This window comes from Podarcis melisellensis (assembly GCF_964234715.1).
Source record: "Podarcis melisellensis genome assembly, chromosome: 13".
NCBI lineage: Eukaryota > Metazoa > Chordata > Lepidosauria > Squamata > Lacertidae > Podarcis > Podarcis melisellensis.
Window position 1 is genome coordinate 14,436,035 of NC_138545.1, and position 19,560 is coordinate 14,455,594.

The following is a 19,560-nucleotide window of genomic DNA, read 5'->3' on the forward strand; positions in this document are numbered from 1 at the left end:
TGAGTCTCTGCTGCTGCTGATCCCACTGCAGCTGTTTGTCTCAGGTCTTGCCAACACTTCCAATTGTGCCATGCTGGGAAAGCAGCTGTACGAGAAGTTTTCCACTTGACTCGCTCCTTTCTAAAGCTGGAGGCAGCCCCTGTCATTCTTGGGCAGCTGTTAAGAATCCCAGATTTCTGACAGGGCCCATTGATATTAGTTAATGCCCTGCCCTGAGGTCCCCCTTGCTTAAATATATTTTGTGAGCACCACATTGGCAGCCCCTGAACTTTGACCAGAAGAGAGTCCTATTTTTTTTCCTGCAGTGAGATATATACTGTCTCCAAAAATGGAGACATGAATTCTCTGTGTGTCTTTGTGGAGTGGGCAAGGGCAGGGCTTTCCCCCCAGGTGGAACTCACCAGACCTCAGTCCTAGAACCTCTCAGATGGTGCTGTTGCCATTATAAGAGAGCAAGGGGGATGTTCGTGGTGCATAGCTGTCAACTTTTCCCTTTGTTTAACGGAAATTCCCTTATTCCGAATAGGATTCCTTGCAAGAAAAGGGGAAAGTTGACAGCTATGTCGTGGAAGGTTCCAGCACCTCTTTTTCAAGAAAAATAGCCCTGGGAAGGAGAATCACATTTGTAAGATGGAATTTCCATTTAGCTGTCCTGATAAATAGAACTGAAGAGGTAGCATCACATATCATTATAAGAGAGCAAGGGAGGTGTTTGTGGTGAGTTCCAGCACCTCTTTTTCAAGAAAAATAGCACTAGGGAGGAGGATCTCACTTGTAATCAGACGTCTACTGACCCTTAAGACGGAAGTTCCATCTAGCTGTCCTGATAAATAGAAATGAAGAGGTAGCATCACATATCATACCCAGAACAACAAAAATCGGTAGTATAGCCACTCCGTCCCTACCTATGAGTTTTACCCAGGTAACTGTGCATACATGTCACACACCAAAATAAGTCAGATACTATTTTGCAAAACGGGTCTGAAGATTTTGTGGATATATGCTTGTTACCTTGATAATGATACTAATTTTAACATATTCAGGTATAAACTGAGTATAAATGACAAGCGAATAAGGTGATATTTGAAAGGTCAAGCTCTGCAAAGTTGCCAAAGAGGAGAAGCAAGTCCCAGTGACTGATGGCCATCTCAAAGAACCAGGACTTTGTTTTAAGAAACAATATTCCTGGGAAGGAGAAATGCCACGTTGCAGGACCACGTTGTGTCCTTTTGCCTAGAGACACTGAGACACAGCCAGAGATGATTATCTTTAATTTGTGTAGCCGGAGGAGGGGTTCATAATTTAAAAGATATACAATGCACAGTACCAGTCTGCTTGTCACAGACAAGCTGGAATGCAGCTGTTTATATCAGGTCTCATCCAATCATATTTAACTTTGTTTCCATAGAGGCTTCCCACAAGTGCTCCAAATTCTGCCACTACATTTCCTATAAGGTGTATAAGGGTTCTTGTCCCCCTCCCCCACTTAAGAAATAGGCATCTCTTTAACCTCTCCCCTTTTTCTCCCTTTTCCTTTCCCTCCCAGTAGATTCTTAGACCCCACCATGCTGGTCTCTAGCTGCCTGCTGGTTTGTCTGGCCATCCTTATTGGGGTCCTACTGGTGCAGTCCTGTGAAGGGCAGTCTTGGAATGCTTTTCCAAACAAGCACATTGATCCCACTTAATATTTTCTGCAGACATCAAGGGTCCCCCTGAGCAGGACGAAAATGGGGCCCCCAAACACAGCAAAGCTGACTTGTCGTATAAAAAGGCACACCCATAAGTTCATTAAGGTGGGGGTAACACAGGAGAATGGGGACCTCAGGCTTAGGGGCTGAATGCAGCCCTCTGAACTTTCCGTGGCCTTGCTTGCCACCCCAGATGATTCTGAATGCCTGGAATGTGCCCTTAAGCTCTGATTATGTCTGCTGTTTCTCTGGAAGGAAGATAGGGCGTTTTTATGACTGGATGAATCCCAAGCCGGAATTAAGAAGAAATATCAACAACCTTTGATGGCAGAAAGTGAGCAGGAATTAAAGAACATCTTAATGAGGGTGAAAGAGGAGAGCGCAAAATATGGTCTAAGCTCAGCATAAAAAAACCTAAGATCATGGCCACTGGTCCCATCACCTCCTGGCAAACAGAAGGGGGAGAAATGGAGGCAGTCAGAGATTTTACTTTCTTGGGCTCCATGACCACTGCAGATGGTGACAGCAGTCACAAAAGTAAAAGACTCCTGCTTCTTGGGAGAAAAGCAATGACAAACCTAGACAGCATCTTAAAAAGCAGAGACATCACCTTGCCAACAAAGGCATGTATAGTTAAAGCTATGGTTTTCCCAGTAGTGATGTATGGAAGTGAGAGCTGGACCATCAAGAAGGCTGATCGCCGAAGAATTGATGCTTTTGAATTATGGTGCTGGAGGAGACTCTTGAGAGTCCCATGGACTGCAAGAAGATCCATTCTGAAGGAAATCAGCCCTGAGTGTTCACTGGAAGGACAGATCCTGAAGCTGAGGCTCCAATACTTTGGCCACCTCATGAGAAGAGAAGAGTCCCTAGAAAAGACCCTGATGCTGGGAAAGATGGAGGGCACAAGGAGAAGGGGACGACAGAGGACGAGACGGTTGGACAGTGTTCTCGAAGCTACAAACATGAGTCAGACCAAACTGTGGGAGGCAGTGGAAGACAGGAGTGCCTGGCGTGCTCTGGTCCATGGGGTCATGAAGAGTCGGACACGACTAAACAACTAAACAACAACATCGAGTGTGTAGAAAATAACCTACAACACAAAGATAAGATTTTTATTTGTTGCTATGCCCACTGCTGGCAAGGAGCCCCTGGAAGCTTGAACAGAAGGAACGGTGGCCCCCTAGGCTGATAAAATACCCCCCCACTCCTGGTCTAAAATGTAAATACCCCCCACTTCCAGTCTTGACTTTATTGTCTCTGATGTGGCATGCAAAAATAAAAATAAAAATGTCTGTCCATTTGTTTTCATAAATAGAGAAATTGGTTTTAAAAACCTGGGTTTGTGAATGAAATGAACCAAGCACAGCACTTATTTGTGGAAATGCAACTGTTCATACTTGTATACTGATCAACATTCTTGATGATTCCCCAACCAACACAGAATTCAATCCTTGCTTTCTGCTGCCACCTAGTGACAATGAAACATTAGAGGCACCCTGTTCATTTTCTTGCTTTCTACGGCTTCTTCATCTCTGTGCGAGAGCACGCATAGTTGCTATACCAGGATGGCTTCAGGGAGACATTACCAAACTCTCATCTTGCTTATCTTACTCAGATACCAGAACTTTAAAGTAAAGATTACTTTAAAACTGGAAACTGGGGCTTTCTCCTTCTCCATGCCTCTTACCCAGCTCAAAATTCACAATCCAAATTTAATCCCACCGCTTTTCTCTGTCTCTCCCCATGCCTACAAAGGACAGTAGTTCAGTGGCAGAGCATGTGTCTTCCATGCAGAAGGTTCTGGGTTCAATTTCTGGCATCTCCAGTTAGGACTGGGAAAGACAACACATCAGTGGAAATGTTGCTGTCTGTTGCATTTGTGTTCTTTTGGCTAAAGGCAGAACAGAAAAACACAATGGTCCCCAGTAGGGGTTCCCAGATGGTGGTCCTTGATTGGTGAGCTTCATTCAGGTGGTCTGCAAATGTAGGCAAAGGGTAATAATGGCCCTTTAAAACCTGCCAGCAACAACGACAATAGAAAACCTTCCAAGGCTCTGTTGCTTCAGGTTTATCATTTGGCAGGCTTTACTGACATTGCTGTTATCTACTCCCCAAGAACTATATGCCCAATTTCCAAAGAAATTCACACCTGAAAAACAACTGCAAAGGGTTCTGAGTACAAGCACTTCTTAAAAAATACTTAAAACATGAACATAATGTTGCTGTGTAGCCCATATAATGGTCTAAATGAGGGCAGAAACCAAGACTACTACAACAATGACTATACAACTACTAATTTTGTTTATACCCTGCCCATCTTGCTGGGTTTCCTGGCACACCTTCCAGGACATTCCTTGGGAACATTATCCAGCATTAAGGGCCCAGGAATGGTATAAAAGCAAGTGACTGGGAGTGCTGGAAATTTGAGGTGGCCAAGCGACCAGCCCAGCCCAGCCCAGTCCAAGCTAAAACCAGGGGTTGTTCACCTCTCAAGGCCTCTTAAAGCGGTTGCCCTTTAGCTGTCTACCCAGAAGTTTCCACTAAGTTTTGACAAAGAACAAGGGTTATCTAGTAAATCTCCTACTACTCACTGAAAGAATAGCAAAAAAAAAAAAAAAATCCAGCCCAGAGGCAACTGTTGTTGGGAGTTAAATTCCTTTCTGGCTCTGATAACTGGTGGCGACTACAAGCCCCAGAGAGAGCCTCTAAACCGAGGAAGGGAGGGAGAAATGGGTAAGTCTCCTCTACAAATGCCGCTCCCTCGGCCTGAAAGCGAGACATAGTCACCTTTGACTGAACATAACTATCCAGGGGTCCTTTTCCTTTACCTTTGCTTTTCAGACCGAGGGAGCGTTTGTCCACAGACAGCTTTCCGGGTCTTGTGACCAGCACAGAGGACAGTTACCTAACTTCCAGACAACATAAGGAGTCATTTACATGCTAAAAGGGTTTTTGCAGCAAGGACACCTCTCTCAGATAATGTGGCCATCCATACTTTATGAGCGCTTCCCCTGCTTTGAGATGGAAATCTTGTTTTATTACTTCCTGCATAGTAGCTTACCCTTCTGGCTGTATGGCTGCAGTCACTGTCTGGCCCATGCACTTCACAGATTCAGGTTTGGACTGAATCTCACCCTTTTTAAATGTGATGTTCTTAGTATGGACTGCCTCCATAACTTGATGGAGAATCTGATCATTCCCCTCAAATGTCACTGCAGAGCCAATTCCACAATTACTATCTTTGAGTTTGAGTTCAGAGACAAACTGTTCAATGGTATCTCAATGTACTGTAGCTCTGCATGGTTCCAAAAGGAATATACTGTTCAAACACCATGTTCTTACAAGGAGTGCCATTTGTCCTAAATCATTCAAGGACTTCTGCTGTGTCATTTAGCCTTTCATTAGGAAAAATATTGTTGTGAGTTTCAGTGAGGGCGGGGCAGGTAGGGGAATTCTGGGATTTCATACACACACACACACACACACAAACATTTTGGAATATTCATTTAAGCAACCTTAAATCAATGACTTCCCTTCTTCTCTTTCCCTGGTCCAGTTTGCATACAATAAATCCCTTTTTACATAAGATAACCATTCAGTATTCCATTAGTACAGAAATCAAAACTTATCTACACTGTTGAATTTATCTGAATTCTACCAGCGTTTTTAAGTGTACACAATTTTCACCCATATATTCAATAAACATTTCCCTATCTTCTTTAAATGTATATATGTTTGAAGTTTTATTCTGTTTTTAATGCTCTGTTGAAAGCTGCCCAGAAAGCTGCTCTGTTGAAAGCTGCCTGGGGAAACCCAGCCTGGACAGGGTATAAATAAAATTGCTATTCTTCTTTGGTTGGGACTTCTCTCTTTTTCCATTTGGTCTAACAAAACACGAAGATTTCTAGCCTGCCTAGACTTAAGTCAGAGCCGCACCACACATTTAAAGCACTCTTATACAACTTTAGTAGTCATGGCTTCCTATAAAGAATCCCGGGAACTGCTGGTGCCTTTAATAGACTAAGTTGGGGCCACCAACATTTTTGGCTTAATTGACATATCTGTAATTATGAGATAGGGCCATGGGTGCCAGTCACAAAATGGCTGCTGAGCTGCATGTGATGTAACAGAAAATGGCTGATAAAGGCATGGCTTTTTTTCCAGCCAGAACTCACTGGAACGGAGTTCCGGCACCTCTTAGGTGGGTGCCCTTCCCCATTATAGGAGAACAATGGAGGCATTCATAGTGAGTTTGGGCACCTCTTTTTCTAGAGAAACAGCACTGGAAAGGTATGACACAAAATGGCTGGCATGAGGGGCATGACATAACAGACAAGGCATTGGCAGGCAACTGGTGCCTCTTTGCACCACATTGGCAACCCCTGAACTCTGACCAGAAGAGAGTCCAAATTTTTCCTCTTCTTTTTTGGCAATGAGATATATACTGTCTCTAAAAATGGAGATTTGAATTCTGTGTGTGTCTTTGTGGAGTGGGCAAGAGCAGGGCTTTCTTCCAGCCAGAACTCACCAGAACTCAGTTCCGGCACCTCTCAGATGGGTGCCATTGCCATTATAAGAGAGCAAGGGAGGTGTTTGTGGTGAGTTCCAGCACCTCTTTTTCAAGAAAAATAGCACTAGGGAGGAGGATCTCACTTGTAATCAGACGTCTACTGACCCTTAAGACGGAAGTTCCATCTAGCTGTCCTGATAAATAGAAATGAAGAGGTAGCATCACATATCATACCCAGAACAACAAAAATCAGTAGTATAGCCACTCTATCCCTACCTATGACTTGTACCGAGGTGCATACATGTCACACACCATAATAAGTCAAATGCTATTTTGCAAAACGAGTCTGAAGATTTTGTGGATATATGCTTGTTGTCTTGATAATGATACTAATCTTAACAGAGTCAGGTATAAACTGAGTATAAATGGCAAGAGAATGAGGTGATATTTGAAAGGTCAAGCTCCGCAAAGTTGCCAAAGAGAAGAAGCAAGTCCCAGTGACTGATGGCCATTCCAAAGAACCAGGACTTTGTTTTAAGGAACTATATTCCTTGGAAGGAGAAATGCCACATTGCAGGAGCACATGGTGTCCTTTTGCCTAGAGACAGAGACACCGAGACAAGGCCAGAGATGATTAATTTGTGTAGCCGGAAGAGGGGCTCATAATTCAAAAGATATACAATGCACAGTATCAGTCTGCTTGTCACATGGTATGAGACTATGTGTAAGAACCTCAGAGACAGATCCATTTGAGGTTGAAGACCTTTGCATAGCAGCCCAAAAATCAGTCTAACAACCCTCTGTGCTATTAGACTGGGAATCTATTTGGGCAGCCCGAACACAAGGAGTTTATTTCATTTGTTTTACTGATCAAAAAGCCAGTGGTTTTATCCTGTTTTTTCATGTCCTCATGCATCTGTATACTGCCATGTCCAGCTCAATTTTATTCACACCAGTAGTGCTCTGCAAGCAGTTTTTCTAAAAGAAAGCCTTCTAGTGGAGCTTCATCTGTGCCCATTGAGCAAACTGTTGAACAGTCGATCTGGTGTGTCTATCTGTGTGTGTCTGTCTCTGTGTGTGATGCTCTGCAAACATCTTTCTTTTGTGAAAGGCACTTGTGGAGCAACTCGCATGGCCTCAGGTGGTGCATAGCCCTAAACAGACTTCCAGACTTGCAAGTGGATTCCAGGCTTGCAAGCATATCTTTTTCCCCCTCAAAGGAAATAGCACAAAAATAAATGTTAAACTTGTGGTTTATTCCACTAGATTTCCAGAAGCATGCAAATGCTTGAATGTAACGTACAAGCTTGCGTGCTCAGTCTCTGAAGGTCTGTGAGGCTTGAGTCACAGTTTTGATGCTGTTCCAAGAACCGGAGTTCGCCCGGCTGCCGGCCGGTGGTCTAGAGCCAGCTGGGGGCCCGCTAATCACCCCGTCTCCCCAGACATATCCCAACAGTCACATGCTGTGGGGACCTCCTGTAATTTTCCCTATCCTCACTTTACGGCTTCCACAATTCTGGTTATAGTATAAACCGTGCTGAGGAGCTCTGAGAAAAGGAGTGTGCTTTAGGACTGGATTTGTAGCTACTTTGAGGTATGAATGCTCTGTGTGTTGTGAGCAGCGGTGATGGTAGAAGAAGTGTCCCTAAGGCAGGCCAGCCCAAGGCATCCTGGCAACTGAAGCAAATGAGAAAATTGCAACCCCAAGGTAATCATAGTGAAGAAGTCTAAAAGACAATGGGGCTCCTTTACATGGTAGGGGATGCTGTTCTTTCCTGCTTCACCTGCCTGCCCAAAAACTACACACCTTGCAAAGGAGGAACCAATCCTCTGCAGCCTTTCTTGTCAGCTATGCTGAAAGTCAGGCTTATCCTAACTAACAGCAACATGCCAATGTTCCTGACTCCAGTACCTAGTAAATGGCTTCACGAAGGGATTGAGCACTTGGGTTTGTGGAAGAGGTAAAGACAGAGCCAGGATAACCTTCTCTCCTCCTGGGACTTCAGCTCCTGCCACCCCATGTGATTCCAGCTCACATGACACCCCTGTCACTCACCCCCAGGTCCCCACTTGTGGGCAGCTGGCACTCACCCAGAAAAGGCCTTCCAGTGCCAATGCCCTCATCATCATTCTCTTCGCCATTCTCTCAGGGCACATATATAATGCACCCATGTAACAGGGGCAGGTCTCTCCTATCTTCTATGCATTATAGGAGGGAATGTGGATGCAAGCAGGGCAGGCTGGAGGAGACGGAGGAGACAGTCAACAAGAGCAGGAGGCCAATCTGCTACCCATCCCAGCTTGCCGTCTGAGTCAAGAACTTCACCTTGCCTCATGGGTGGGTGGCCGTGCTTGTGAGTATGGATGGACAAAGCAGAACAGCAATGCAATAAGGAAAATATGCATGGAAGAGAATTTATTAAGATGATGCTTTGCTGCAGGTCCAAGAAAATTTCAAAGGGAAGGGGGAAATTGAAGAGGCATCTCTATAGCAAAGGCTATTTTGAAAGTGATGAGAGAGAGCAGAAATACATATAATATCAAGACAGCTTCCCAGCCAACACAGTGGAGAAGGGAAGTCTCCTTTAGAGTTATTGCTTGCAGATGAAGGCGTACGTGTTGTTGCATTTTATATCATTCCACTTCTTAAAACCTGAAATTCAAAACAAAAATTATAATTCAGGAAATAAGGAAAGTTACTTCTTATTGCCTATTATTCCTTTCCCCAATGTGTAGGGGGAATAAAATGGAGTCAGACTTTAATAATAGATAGGGAACCACCAGAAGGCCCTCAGAGCTGGACCTCTGTGCCCAGGTTGAACAATGGGGGTGGAGACACTCCTTCAGGTATACTGGGCTGAGTCCATTGAGGGCTTTCAAGATCAGCACCAACACTTTGAATTGTGCTCAGAAACATAGTGGGAGCCAATGTGTGCCTTTCAGGACCAGTGTTATATGGTCTCTGCAGCCACTCCCAGTCACCAGTCTAACTGCCGCATTCTGGATTAGTTGTAGTTTCTGGCTCACCTTCAAAGGTAGCCTCACACAGAGCTCATTGCAGTAGTCCAAGCGGGAGATAACTAGAGCATGCACCACTCTGGCAAGACAGCTTGCAGGCCGGTAGGGTGTCAGCCTGCAAACCAGATGGAGCTGGTAGGCAGCTGCCCTGAACACAGAATTGGCCTGTGCCTCCACGGACAGCTGTGAGTCTAAAATGAGTCCCAGGCTGCACATCTGGTCCTTCAGGTGCACAGTTACCCCATTCAGAACCAGAGAGTCCTCCACACCTGCCATCCCCCTGTCCCCCCAAAACAGTACTTCTGTCTTGTCAGGATTCAGCCTCAATCTGTTAGCTGCCATCCATCCTCCAACTGCCTCCAGACACTCAAAAAGGACCTTCACCGCCTTCACTGGTTCTGATTTGAAAGAGAGGTAGAGCTGGGTATCATCCGCATACTGATGAACACCCAGCCCAAACCCACTGATGATCTCTCCAAGCGGTTCCATGTAGATGTTGAAAAGCATGGGGGAGAGGACAGAACCCTGAAGCACCCAACAAGTGAGAGCCCAGGGGTCTGAACACTCATCCCCCCCACTTTGTGAACATGGCCCAGGAGGAAGGAGCAGAACCACTATATAACAGTGCCCCCAGCTCCTAGCGCCTCTAGACAGTCCAGAAGGATGTCATGGTTGATGGTATCAAAGGCCGCTGAGAGATCCAGCAGAACTAGGAAACAGCTTTCACCTTTGTCCCTAGCCCACCAGAGATCATTGACCAGCGTGACCAAGGCAGTTTCAGTCCTATGATGAGGCCTGAATCCCGACTGGAAGGGATCCAAATGGTCCGCATCCTCCAGGTGTGCCTGGAGTTGTTCAGCAACCACCTGCTCAGTCACTTTTTCCCAAGAATGGAGACTGGGTGATAGTTGTCCATATTGGCCATGTCCAAAGATGTTTTTTAAGACGCGGTTTGATAACTGCCTCTTTCAGCGGTTCCAGGAAAGCTTGCTCACAGAGGGAAGCATTCCCAAAAAATATAGTCCGCCCCCCCACAAGGTCTGAGGGACAGTAGACCGGCCCACTGCTGAAAAAGTTTGCTGACCCCTGACCTAAGGCTTCAGCTTCAGCTGACTAAGCATTCACTATCCCCCGGAGCCCATCACCCTGCCCATCCCGGCTCACTTTTATGAGCCAGAATGGGCAAGGATCGAGGAGACAGGGGGTCAGTTTCACTCATCCAAGCAGCCTGTCCACATCCTTGCAGGTAACAGATTGGAACTGATCCCTTGCAACTGGAACAGACAGGACTCTAGCACTCTCCTGCTCCAGCCCTGCTCCCATGATGGCGTCTACCTCTTTCTGAATCTGAGTGGCTTTGCCTGCAAAAAAGTTGCAAAATCATTGCAGGAGATCTTGGTGAACCACCTGAAAGAGTCTCCTGCTGCTGATTTCTGCAGATGCAAAGAAGCAGTGAAGAAGGACCTCTTCACCATCGCTATTGCCACTTGGTAGGATCAACGTTGAGCTCTAAACCGTTTCTGGTCTGATTTCCACCATTGGCGCTATTGCCACCTCAGCGATTGTTTCATCACCCTCAGCTCTGGGGAAAACCATGAGGCTGCCAGGCTCCATGCAGTTGGAGAGAGCGTTTTGGAGCCAGACAGTCGATAGCTCTGGTTAACTCCGCATTCCAGCGGGCCACCGGGGAATCAGCTGAAAGGCCATCAACATGAGATAAAACATCCCCTACTACACTCTGGAAACCATTTGAATCAATTAAGTGGGAGGAGGGGGCCAAATCAGTCCCACCTCCCTGCAGAGGGAAAGGGTTGCGGCACCAGGAAGTGATCTGACCATGGCACTACTTTTGTTGCGCTTCTACTTAGTGTCGGATCACCCACGTCCATAGAGGTGAACTCCAGGTCTAAGGCATGTCCGCAACAATGAGTTGGGCGAAATTCATTCAGGGACATCCCCATGGAGGTCATGCTTTCCCACAAAGTCCCAAGCAGCGCCTTCTAAGGTCGTGTCAGCATGGGTGTTAAATCCCCTAGGACAACCAAACTAGGTGTCTCCAGGAGAACATCTGCTACGACCTGAAGCAGCTCAGGCAGGGAATCCTTGGTACAGTGGGGAGGTCAGGACACCAAAAGGAATCCTGTACTGCCCCTGTTGTCCAGCTTCCAGAACACACGCTCAGAAAACTGGGTCTTCCCAATAGGACGCCTGGTGCAAGCTATTGACTTCCTAAAACTCACTGCAACCTCGCCTCCCTGCCCATATGAGCTGGGTTGCTGTGTGTAAGAGAAACCTGGTAGACAAGCAGTGGCAAGGACAGGCCCATCTTCTTCATCCAGCCAAGTCTCTGTTACACATGCCAGGTCAAGTCCTCCATCCTGTCGTGCATCTCAGTGGTCTTGTGAATCATTGACCTGGCACTGCTGCACAGCAGCACCTTCAGGTAATGTGGGTCTCCCTTGTTGATTCCAGTATCCTTGTGGTCAAGACCAGACCCAGAGGCAGGGATAGTCTTCAAACAACAACTAAACCTGCCTCCTCGTTAATGACATGCTCTGGTCTTAGCGTAACTCCTCCTCCTACCCATGATCACTGAGATCAGGTGTCCAAGTGCACCCCAGCCATTCTGTTGACTGGGGCCCACTCCCAGACAGCCCTGACCCTCTCCCCTTCAGAACAGAATACAAACTATAGATAATAATAATAATAATAATAATAATAATAATAATAATAATAATAATTTATTTGTACCCCGCCCATCTGGCTGGGTTTCCCCAGCCACTCTGGGCGGCTTCCATAGAAACCAGGAAACACTAAAGTATCATACATTAAAAACTTCCCTGAACAGGGCTGCCTTAAGATGTATTCTGAATGTCAAGTAGTTGTTTATCGTTTTGACATCTGATGGGAGGGCGTTCCACAGGGCGGGCGCCACTACCGAAAAGGCCCTCTGCCTGGTTCCCTGTAGCTATGCTCCTCGCAATGAGGGAACCGCCAGAAGGCCCTTGGCACTGGACCTCAGCGTCCGGGCAGAACGATGGGGGTGGAGACGCTCCTTCAGGTATACTGGGCCGAGGCCGTTTAGGGCTTTAAAGGTCAACACCAACACTTTGAATTGTGCTCGGAAACGTACTGGGAGCCAATGTAGGTCTTTCAAGACCGGTGTTATGTGGTCTCGGCGGCCGCCCCCAGTCACCAGTCTAGCTGCCGCATTCTGGATTAGCTGTAGTTTCCGAGTCACCTTCAAAGGTAGCCCCACGTAGAGCGCATTGCAGTAGTCCAAGCGGGAGATAACTAGAGCCTGCACTACTCTGGCAGTCTGCGGGCAGGTAGGGTCTCAGCCTGCGTACCAGGTGGAGTTGGTAGACAGCTGCCCTGGATACAGAATTGACCTGCGCCTCCATGGACAGCTGTGAGTCCAAAATGACTCCCAGGCTGCGCACCTGGTCCTTCAGGGGCACAGTTACCCTATTTAGGACCAGGGAGTCCTCCACACCAGCCCGCCCCCTGTCCCCCCAAAACAGTACTTCTGTCTTGTCAGGATTCAGCTTCAATCCATTAGCCGCCATCCATCCTCCAACCGCCTCCAGGCACTCACACAGGACCTTCACCGCCTTCACTGGTTCTGATTTGAAAGAGAGGTAGAGCTGGGTATCATCTGCATATTGATGGACACTCAGTCCAAACCCCCTGATGATCTCTCCCAGTGGCTTCATATAGATGTTAAAAAGCATGGGGGAGAGGACGGAACCCTGAGGTACCCCACAAGTGAGGGCCCAAGGGTCTGAACACTCATCCCCCACCACCACTTTCTGAACACGGCCCAGGAGGAAGGAGCGAAACCACTGTATAACAGTGCCCCCAGCTCCCAACCCCTCTAGACGGTCCAGAAGGATGTTATGGTCGATTGTATCAAAGGCCGCTGAGAGATCCAGCAGAACTAGGAAACAACTCTCAACTTTGTCCCTAGCTCGCCGGAGATCATCAACCAGTGCGACCAAGGCAGTTTCGGTCCCATGATGAGGCCTGAACCCCGATTGGAAGGGATCCAAATGGTCCGCATCCTCCAGGCGTGCCTGGAGTTGTTCAGCAACCACACGCTCAATCACCTTGCCCAAGAATGAACCAATAAAGCAGTAGAAAGCAACAACAACAACAAACAATTTATAATTATACTAAAGTTAAACTAATCCCCAGGCCCAACTAAACGTTTATTCCCCCCCCCCAGACAGAGCGAAAACAAAACAAAAAACCCAAATTTAAAACGCCACAGATTAAAAATTTACAATTTAAAAGCATTTAAAAGCATTTTCAACATTTGCCCCAACCCCAGAGTTTGTTCCAGTGAGTCTGGACTTTTCAGGACTCACAGCAGGGCTGTGACCCAGAACTAACGAAACATATGAAGGTCACTCACTGATCACCTGGCTTCAAAGTCTTATATGTTATATTGTGCTTTTAATATTCTGTTAGGAGCCACCCAGAGTTGCTGGGGAAACCCAGTCAGATGAGTGGGGTATAAAATAATAATAATAATAATAATAATAATAATAATAATAATAATAATAATAATAATAATAATAATGCTGTTTGAGCCTAATCATTTTGTTAAGAAACATGATAGAATATAAGATGGCATAACCCAGACCTTAGTTTGGCAACCGCTGTTTTCTGAACAAAATATGTGATCACATGCAACCGAAGAATGAAGGTTGACTGCAGAAAAAGATTCTGCTTCATGCTATGATTGGAAGTGTCCCTAAAGGATCAATAAGTTGGACCACTTCTGGTCAGATCTCCAGAGATATTGACTTGAGAACCTCAGTACAGAGAAGCACCAGGCTGAGAGTGTATCCACTCACTGGCAGAGGAAGAGGAGTGAGAGGGGAGGGCGATCTGGGCAGGGAGCCATCGTGGCTTCCCCCCACCAGTGCTGGGCACCCCAGCCCCACAAGCGGCACCCCCTGCCCCCAGGATGTGCCCCAGCCCCTCCCCCACCTGCTCTCTGCCCCCCTGGGGCCAGAGCATGAAGCTCTGCCACTGTATTCACTCAACTAATACCCAGAGTAAACCTTTCAAATGAATGGACCATCAATAGCAATGACTATCCAAAGTATATTGAGTTTGATCATTTTGATTTTTAAAGTCAGATACTACCCTTTGAAATACTTGAAACTGATGGAGTGATAGGCATGAAACCCTTTTTTGATCAGTCCCTACAAATTGCTTGCTTACCTGTGTCCTTTAGCAGATGCACACAATATTCTTCATTGTTGAAGTTGTCTGGGCGATGAGAATCCCAGCGTTTGTAATTGTAGATCTCATCATCTGAAAACTTCCAATGCCCTTTCTGCAGCAATGTGATAGAACAGATCATACATTCATTTGAAACGAGGAGGCCAATGCAAAGATCACATGGAGAGTTGGCCAGTTATGAAGCTATTGCCAGTTATGATGCAGATACAGTTGTACCTTGGTTCTCTAATGGAATCCTTTCCAGAAGCCCGTTCGGCTTCCGAAAATGTTCAAAAACCAAATTGTGGCTTTCAATAGGCTGCAGGAGCTTCCTGCACTCAATTTGAAGCTACGGAAGTCACATCAGATGTTAGGGTTTCAAAGAACGTTTACAAACTTGAAAACTCACTTCTGGGTTTACGGTGTTTGGAAGCCAAAACGTTTGAGTCACAAGGTGTTGAGAACCAAGGTACGATTGCATTTGTAGGAAAAACACTGGGACCTAATTTGAATAGTAGAGTGCTTGGTATCTGGTGGGCGGGGCTTGTGTGTTTTGCTCCGGAATCAGCCCCTCCCTTCAGTGTCTGTGTTCCGTGAAGAATATCAGTTAAAAGGGACCAACTGCCTCTTCTCGTTTCTTACCTCAGACTAACCTCATGTTGTTGTATTTAGTTTCTCTTATTTTGTTACAGGTTTTTTTATAATTCAAGCTTAATTTACATTTACGTGAGCCACTTATTTTCCTCAAAGAAAAAGAAACTCTGCTGAAGAGTGGTGGAACATCCTAAACTTGGGTGAGTGAGGGGGAGTTTGCCAGGAGGATTGAATATGTTAATCCTCTCCCCACTTCCACAACAATATTAGAGGAGAATTCTATTAGAAAATTGTGGAAAAGTCACATATTGGAGTAATCTGGGGATAGAGACGATTCGGGTAATGATGGAATGGTGATGCTAAGAAGCCGTTACTCAGTGACAATGGCCTGAAATAGAGAAAGTAAAGGCAACTCACCTTAGTGGGATCATGCAGCCCAATCCAAACCTGACTTTCCCTTTTCTGGTTTGCAGAGATGTAATTGGCCACTGCATCTGACTCTTTCTCACTGAGGATGGAGGCAAGATGGGTCCCACAGCCAAAGCTCACGCACTCATTCTGAGAATAGCCAAGCAAGTAAATAAGCTCCACCACTATTACTAAGACACAAACACACACACACAAAGACTCTTTCCAACAAAGATTTCCCAGAGGGGTTCACAACTTGTCAAATAAGTAATAACAATTATTAAAAATCATAAAACACCAGTGGTGGAGAGTTGGAAGTTTTTCAAATGGGAACTAAAGCAGCTGAGGAAGGAAGAGAGAAAAAGGGGTGAAGAAAATGCTGTGAGTGAAGCCAGGCCACTTTCTCCATCCTCTGGACCTGCTGGGAAACTAAAGAAACCTGCTCGACCTGCGTCCCACGAGTGCAATTAAAGCACTCAATCTTGGTGCAAGAAAACCACCTTGAAGCTCATACACAAAAACTAGGATGAATGCAGGAAGAATGCTCATAGTCATGATTTGGCTGCACTCTTTTCAGAAGCGGGTGGTGCTGTGGGTTAAACCACAGAGCCTAGGACTTGCCGATCAGAAGGTCAGCGGTTTGAATCCCCGCAACGGGATGAGCTCCCGTTGCTTGGTCCCTGCTCCTGCCAACCTAGCAGTTCAAAAGCCCGTCAAAGTGCAAGTATATAAATAGGGACCGCTCCGGCGGGAAGGTAAACGGCATTTCCGTGCGCTGCTCTGGTTCGCCAGAAGTGCTTAGTCATGCTGGCCACATGACCCGGAGGCTGTCTGCAGAAAACGTCAGCTCCCTCGGCCTATAGAGCGAGATGAGCGCGCAACCCCAGAGTTGGTCACGACTGGACCTAATGGTCAGGGGTCCCTTTACCTTTATGCAGGCATGCAGAATGTTGACCTGTGTTTTAATCTGGTTTTGTAGCTTATCCTTGAATTTAACTATTATCTTAATGTTTGAAATAGTTGATCTTAACTGTATATAGCTGGGTGATGTCAAGTTTTCAGCACCATGATGTATCACCATCTAAACATCACAATCTGGCGATACACCATGATGTTGAAACAACAATCTGTATTGGCTCCAGCCCTCAAGGCATGGGGTGAAACGGCCACAGCTCTCATTGCAAGAGATGAGGCACTTTCATCACAACACCCTGCAGAGCTGAGGATGACACAGCTTGTTTGTGGTTCTTGGCTTGGGGGTGGGAAGGCTCCACTCCCCCCCCCAGCTGAGTGAGCCCTGAGGTCCCTCCTGCTCACATGCAAGCTTGAGGGCCAAAGGGGCAGAGATAGCTTGTATCTTTCCCCTTGGGAAATGGTACCTTCTTGCCAGGCCATCTCTCCTGACTGTTAATTAAGCTTTCTTGGCTCCTGTGGAAACAGGTTACTTGAACACAATGGGTGAGCAACTCTCTTTTGATTATACCAAGATGCTGGCCAGGTAATGTCTCCCAACAGCTCACACTGATAGCCCTCCTCACAAAAATGTCATCTGAAACCCATGACAGCACCTGATGTTACAGGTTGGTTGGTGAGAAACAGCTTCTTACCTCAGCTTCAGACCAAGTTTTCTGAGAGTCAAAATATGCATAGCAGCTGCCCTCGGCTTTCAGCCAATTCCTGGGACAGGATCTGGCCTTTACTGTGTGGAGAGAGGAGTAAAAGAAGAAAAGGTTGGGGGAGGGGGACAAAAGCTGTTAGAATGCAATTTTCAATGTGGAATCCTACTTCACCTACAAATTTGCACAGATAATTTTAAGATTAATGAATGCAGACCTAATTTAAACATTCCTGCTTCCATTGGTGACTGGTACCCCATGGCACCGATAGGAAATTGGGACAGAAAGCAGGGAGGCAAACAGTAAGTGGATCCAGAGTCAATGGCAGGCAGCACCACTCCCAGACTGGTTGGAAATATGAATATGAGGAGTGGTTCAGAGGAGATTGAGGTGGGTAGGGCAGTTTCCTATTCACCCTAATGGACCAGCTTCCATTGCCTGGTTATTTATTCCAACAGCCTTAGCTGGGTTACCATCACCTGGAAATCTGACAAGTAGTTTTGTTTTTATAAATTCTTAACCCCAATTAAAATTTCTGGGGAATTCCCAGATAATTGTTAAAACACTCACCTCCTGGGAAAGAATAGGAGACCAGGAACCCAAGAAGGCAAAGGTAGGTGACAACCCCCATCTTCTGGTTGACCTTCAGTGGAAGGAAATGTGCATCAAATTAAAAACTTATCCTTACTTATTGGCATTGTCAATGTGGTGATAGCAGGAAGAAGTAAATCAGTATTCTGTGTTCTTAAAATCATAAATGGGAAGATTAGAGAAAGAAGAGAGAACCCAAAACTTAAAGTTGACGATTGTTGAAGTATCATGGAGTCAAAGAAGCTTAGTGTGCAGATGCACCTAGTGTTGACCATGTTCCATCTTCTGGTTGACCTTTTATGGAAGGTCAAAACCTATCCCCACTGGTTGCCATTTCGTCCATGTGGTGATGGCAGGAAGAAATAAAATAGTATTTTATACTCTTAACATCACAATTCTCCTTCATGTGAATTTCTAAAAAATGAGAAGAGAAGGAAAAGAATGGAGAAAAACGAGAAGGTTAGGGAAAGAAGGGAAACCTAAAGAGTTTGCCATTGTTGAGGAATCACAGATCCTCGATTCTGGACCAGTGGAGGCTGGTGTCCATTGGGACTGGTAGGATTTGTAGGGCAGAAGGCAGTAAAACCAACGGTAAGTGGAGGCAGAGTCAATGACAGGCTTGGGAATGCAGTCATACACAGAACAACTGTGTCTCATTCTGCTGGGTTCATTCTTATATGTGGCTGGACCATAAAGAAGCCTGATCGCCGAAGAATTGATGCTTTTGAATTATGGTGCTGGAGGAGACTCTTGAGAGTCCCATGGACTGGAAGAAGATCAAACCTATCAATTCTGAAGGAAATCAGCCCTGAGTGCTCACTGGAAGGACAGATCCTGAAGACAATAGAAAACCTTCCAAGGCTCTGTTGCTTCAGGTTTATCATTTGGCAGGCTTTACTGACATTGCTGTTATCTACTCCCCAAGAACTATATGCCCAATTTCCAAAGAAATTCACACCTGGAAAACAACTGCAAAGGGTTCTGAGTACAAGCACTTCTTAAAAAATACTTAAAATATGAACATAATTTTGCTGTGTAGCCCATATAATGGTCTAAATGAGGGCAGAAACCAAGACTACTACAACAATGACTATACAACTACTAATTTTGTTTATACCCTGCCCATCTTGCTGGGTTTCCTGGCACACCTTCCAGGACATTCCTTGGGAACATTATCCAGCATTAAGGGCCCAGGAATGGTATAAAAGCAAGTGACTGGGAGTGCTGGAAATTTGAGGTGGCCAAGCGACCAGCCCAGCCCAGCCCAGCCCAGTCCAAGCTAAAACTAGGGGTGGTTCACCTCTCAAGGCCTCTTAAAGGGGTTGCCCTTTAGCTGTCTACCCAGCAGTTTCCACTAAGTTCTGACAAAGAACAAGGGTTATCTAGTAACTCTCCTGCTACTCACTGAAAGAATAGCAAAAAAAAATTTAGCCTAGAGGCAACTGTTGTTGGGAGTTAAATTCCTTTCTGGCTCTGATAACCGGTGGCGACTACAAGCCCCAGAGAGAGCCTCTAAACCGAGGAAGGGAGGGAGAAATGGGTAAGTCTCCTCTACATGAGGAAAAGGAGGAAGGGGGCTGGGCAAGGCAGCAGCTGGTCCTTTTAAAGCTAGCTGGGATGGGCAGCAAACACTCTTGTGGTAGAAATGGCATTGGGTAGCGTAGATGGATAAAACGAACTCCCTTAATATGCTTTGTAAGGAGAAGAGCTTGGGTGGACTTGACTGGCCGGTCACCATCTCAAGTTTCTAGCAGTCTCAGTTGCTTGGTTTTGTTGAAAAACGAAATTGCCACCAGATGAACAGCTTCTAAAGCCGTGTTCAAACCCCCAATCATGAGCAAACGTCGACACTCTTAGTGAAGGGCATATTATCACACACAGCTATCCCAGGAATTCC

At 46.0% G+C, this 19,560-nt stretch overlaps 2 protein-coding genes across 2 annotated transcripts in view; both read right to left on the bottom strand.

The window, feature by feature from the left end:
- LOC309354008 (C-type lectin BpLec-like) overlaps positions 1-19,560 on the bottom strand; it is a 196,614-nt gene that overhangs the window by 39,119 nt on the left and 137,935 nt on the right. The window lies entirely within an intron of this gene.
- LOC309354012 (C-type lectin-like) lies at positions 8,610-18,085 on the bottom strand. Its single transcript, XM_081883709.1, has 5 exons — positions 17,643-18,085; positions 17,064-17,155; positions 15,466-15,606; positions 14,455-14,569; positions 8,610-8,854 (listed from the first exon to the last, which is right to left on the bottom strand). The coding sequence occupies exons 1-5, from the start codon at positions 17,701-17,703 to the stop codon at positions 8,793-8,795; spliced, it is 471 nt and encodes a 156-aa protein (XP_081739835.1). The 5' UTR covers positions 17,704-18,085; the 3' UTR covers positions 8,610-8,792.

Bases quoted from the DNA above. Each gene is read 5' to 3' on its own strand.
- LOC309354012 (XM_081883709.1), bottom strand. From the start codon at position 17,703: ATGGGGGTTGTCACCTACCTTTGCCTTCTTGGGTTCCTGGTCTCCTAT. The intron at 17,156-17,642 runs GTGAGTGTTTTA...CTCTCCACACAG, and splicing joins CTCCTATTCTTTCCCAGGAG to TAAAGGCCAGATCCTGTCCC. The intron at 14,570-15,465 runs GTGAGTTGCCTT...ACATTGCTGCAG, and splicing joins GGCTGCATGATCCCACTAAG to AAAGGGCATTGGAAGTTTTC.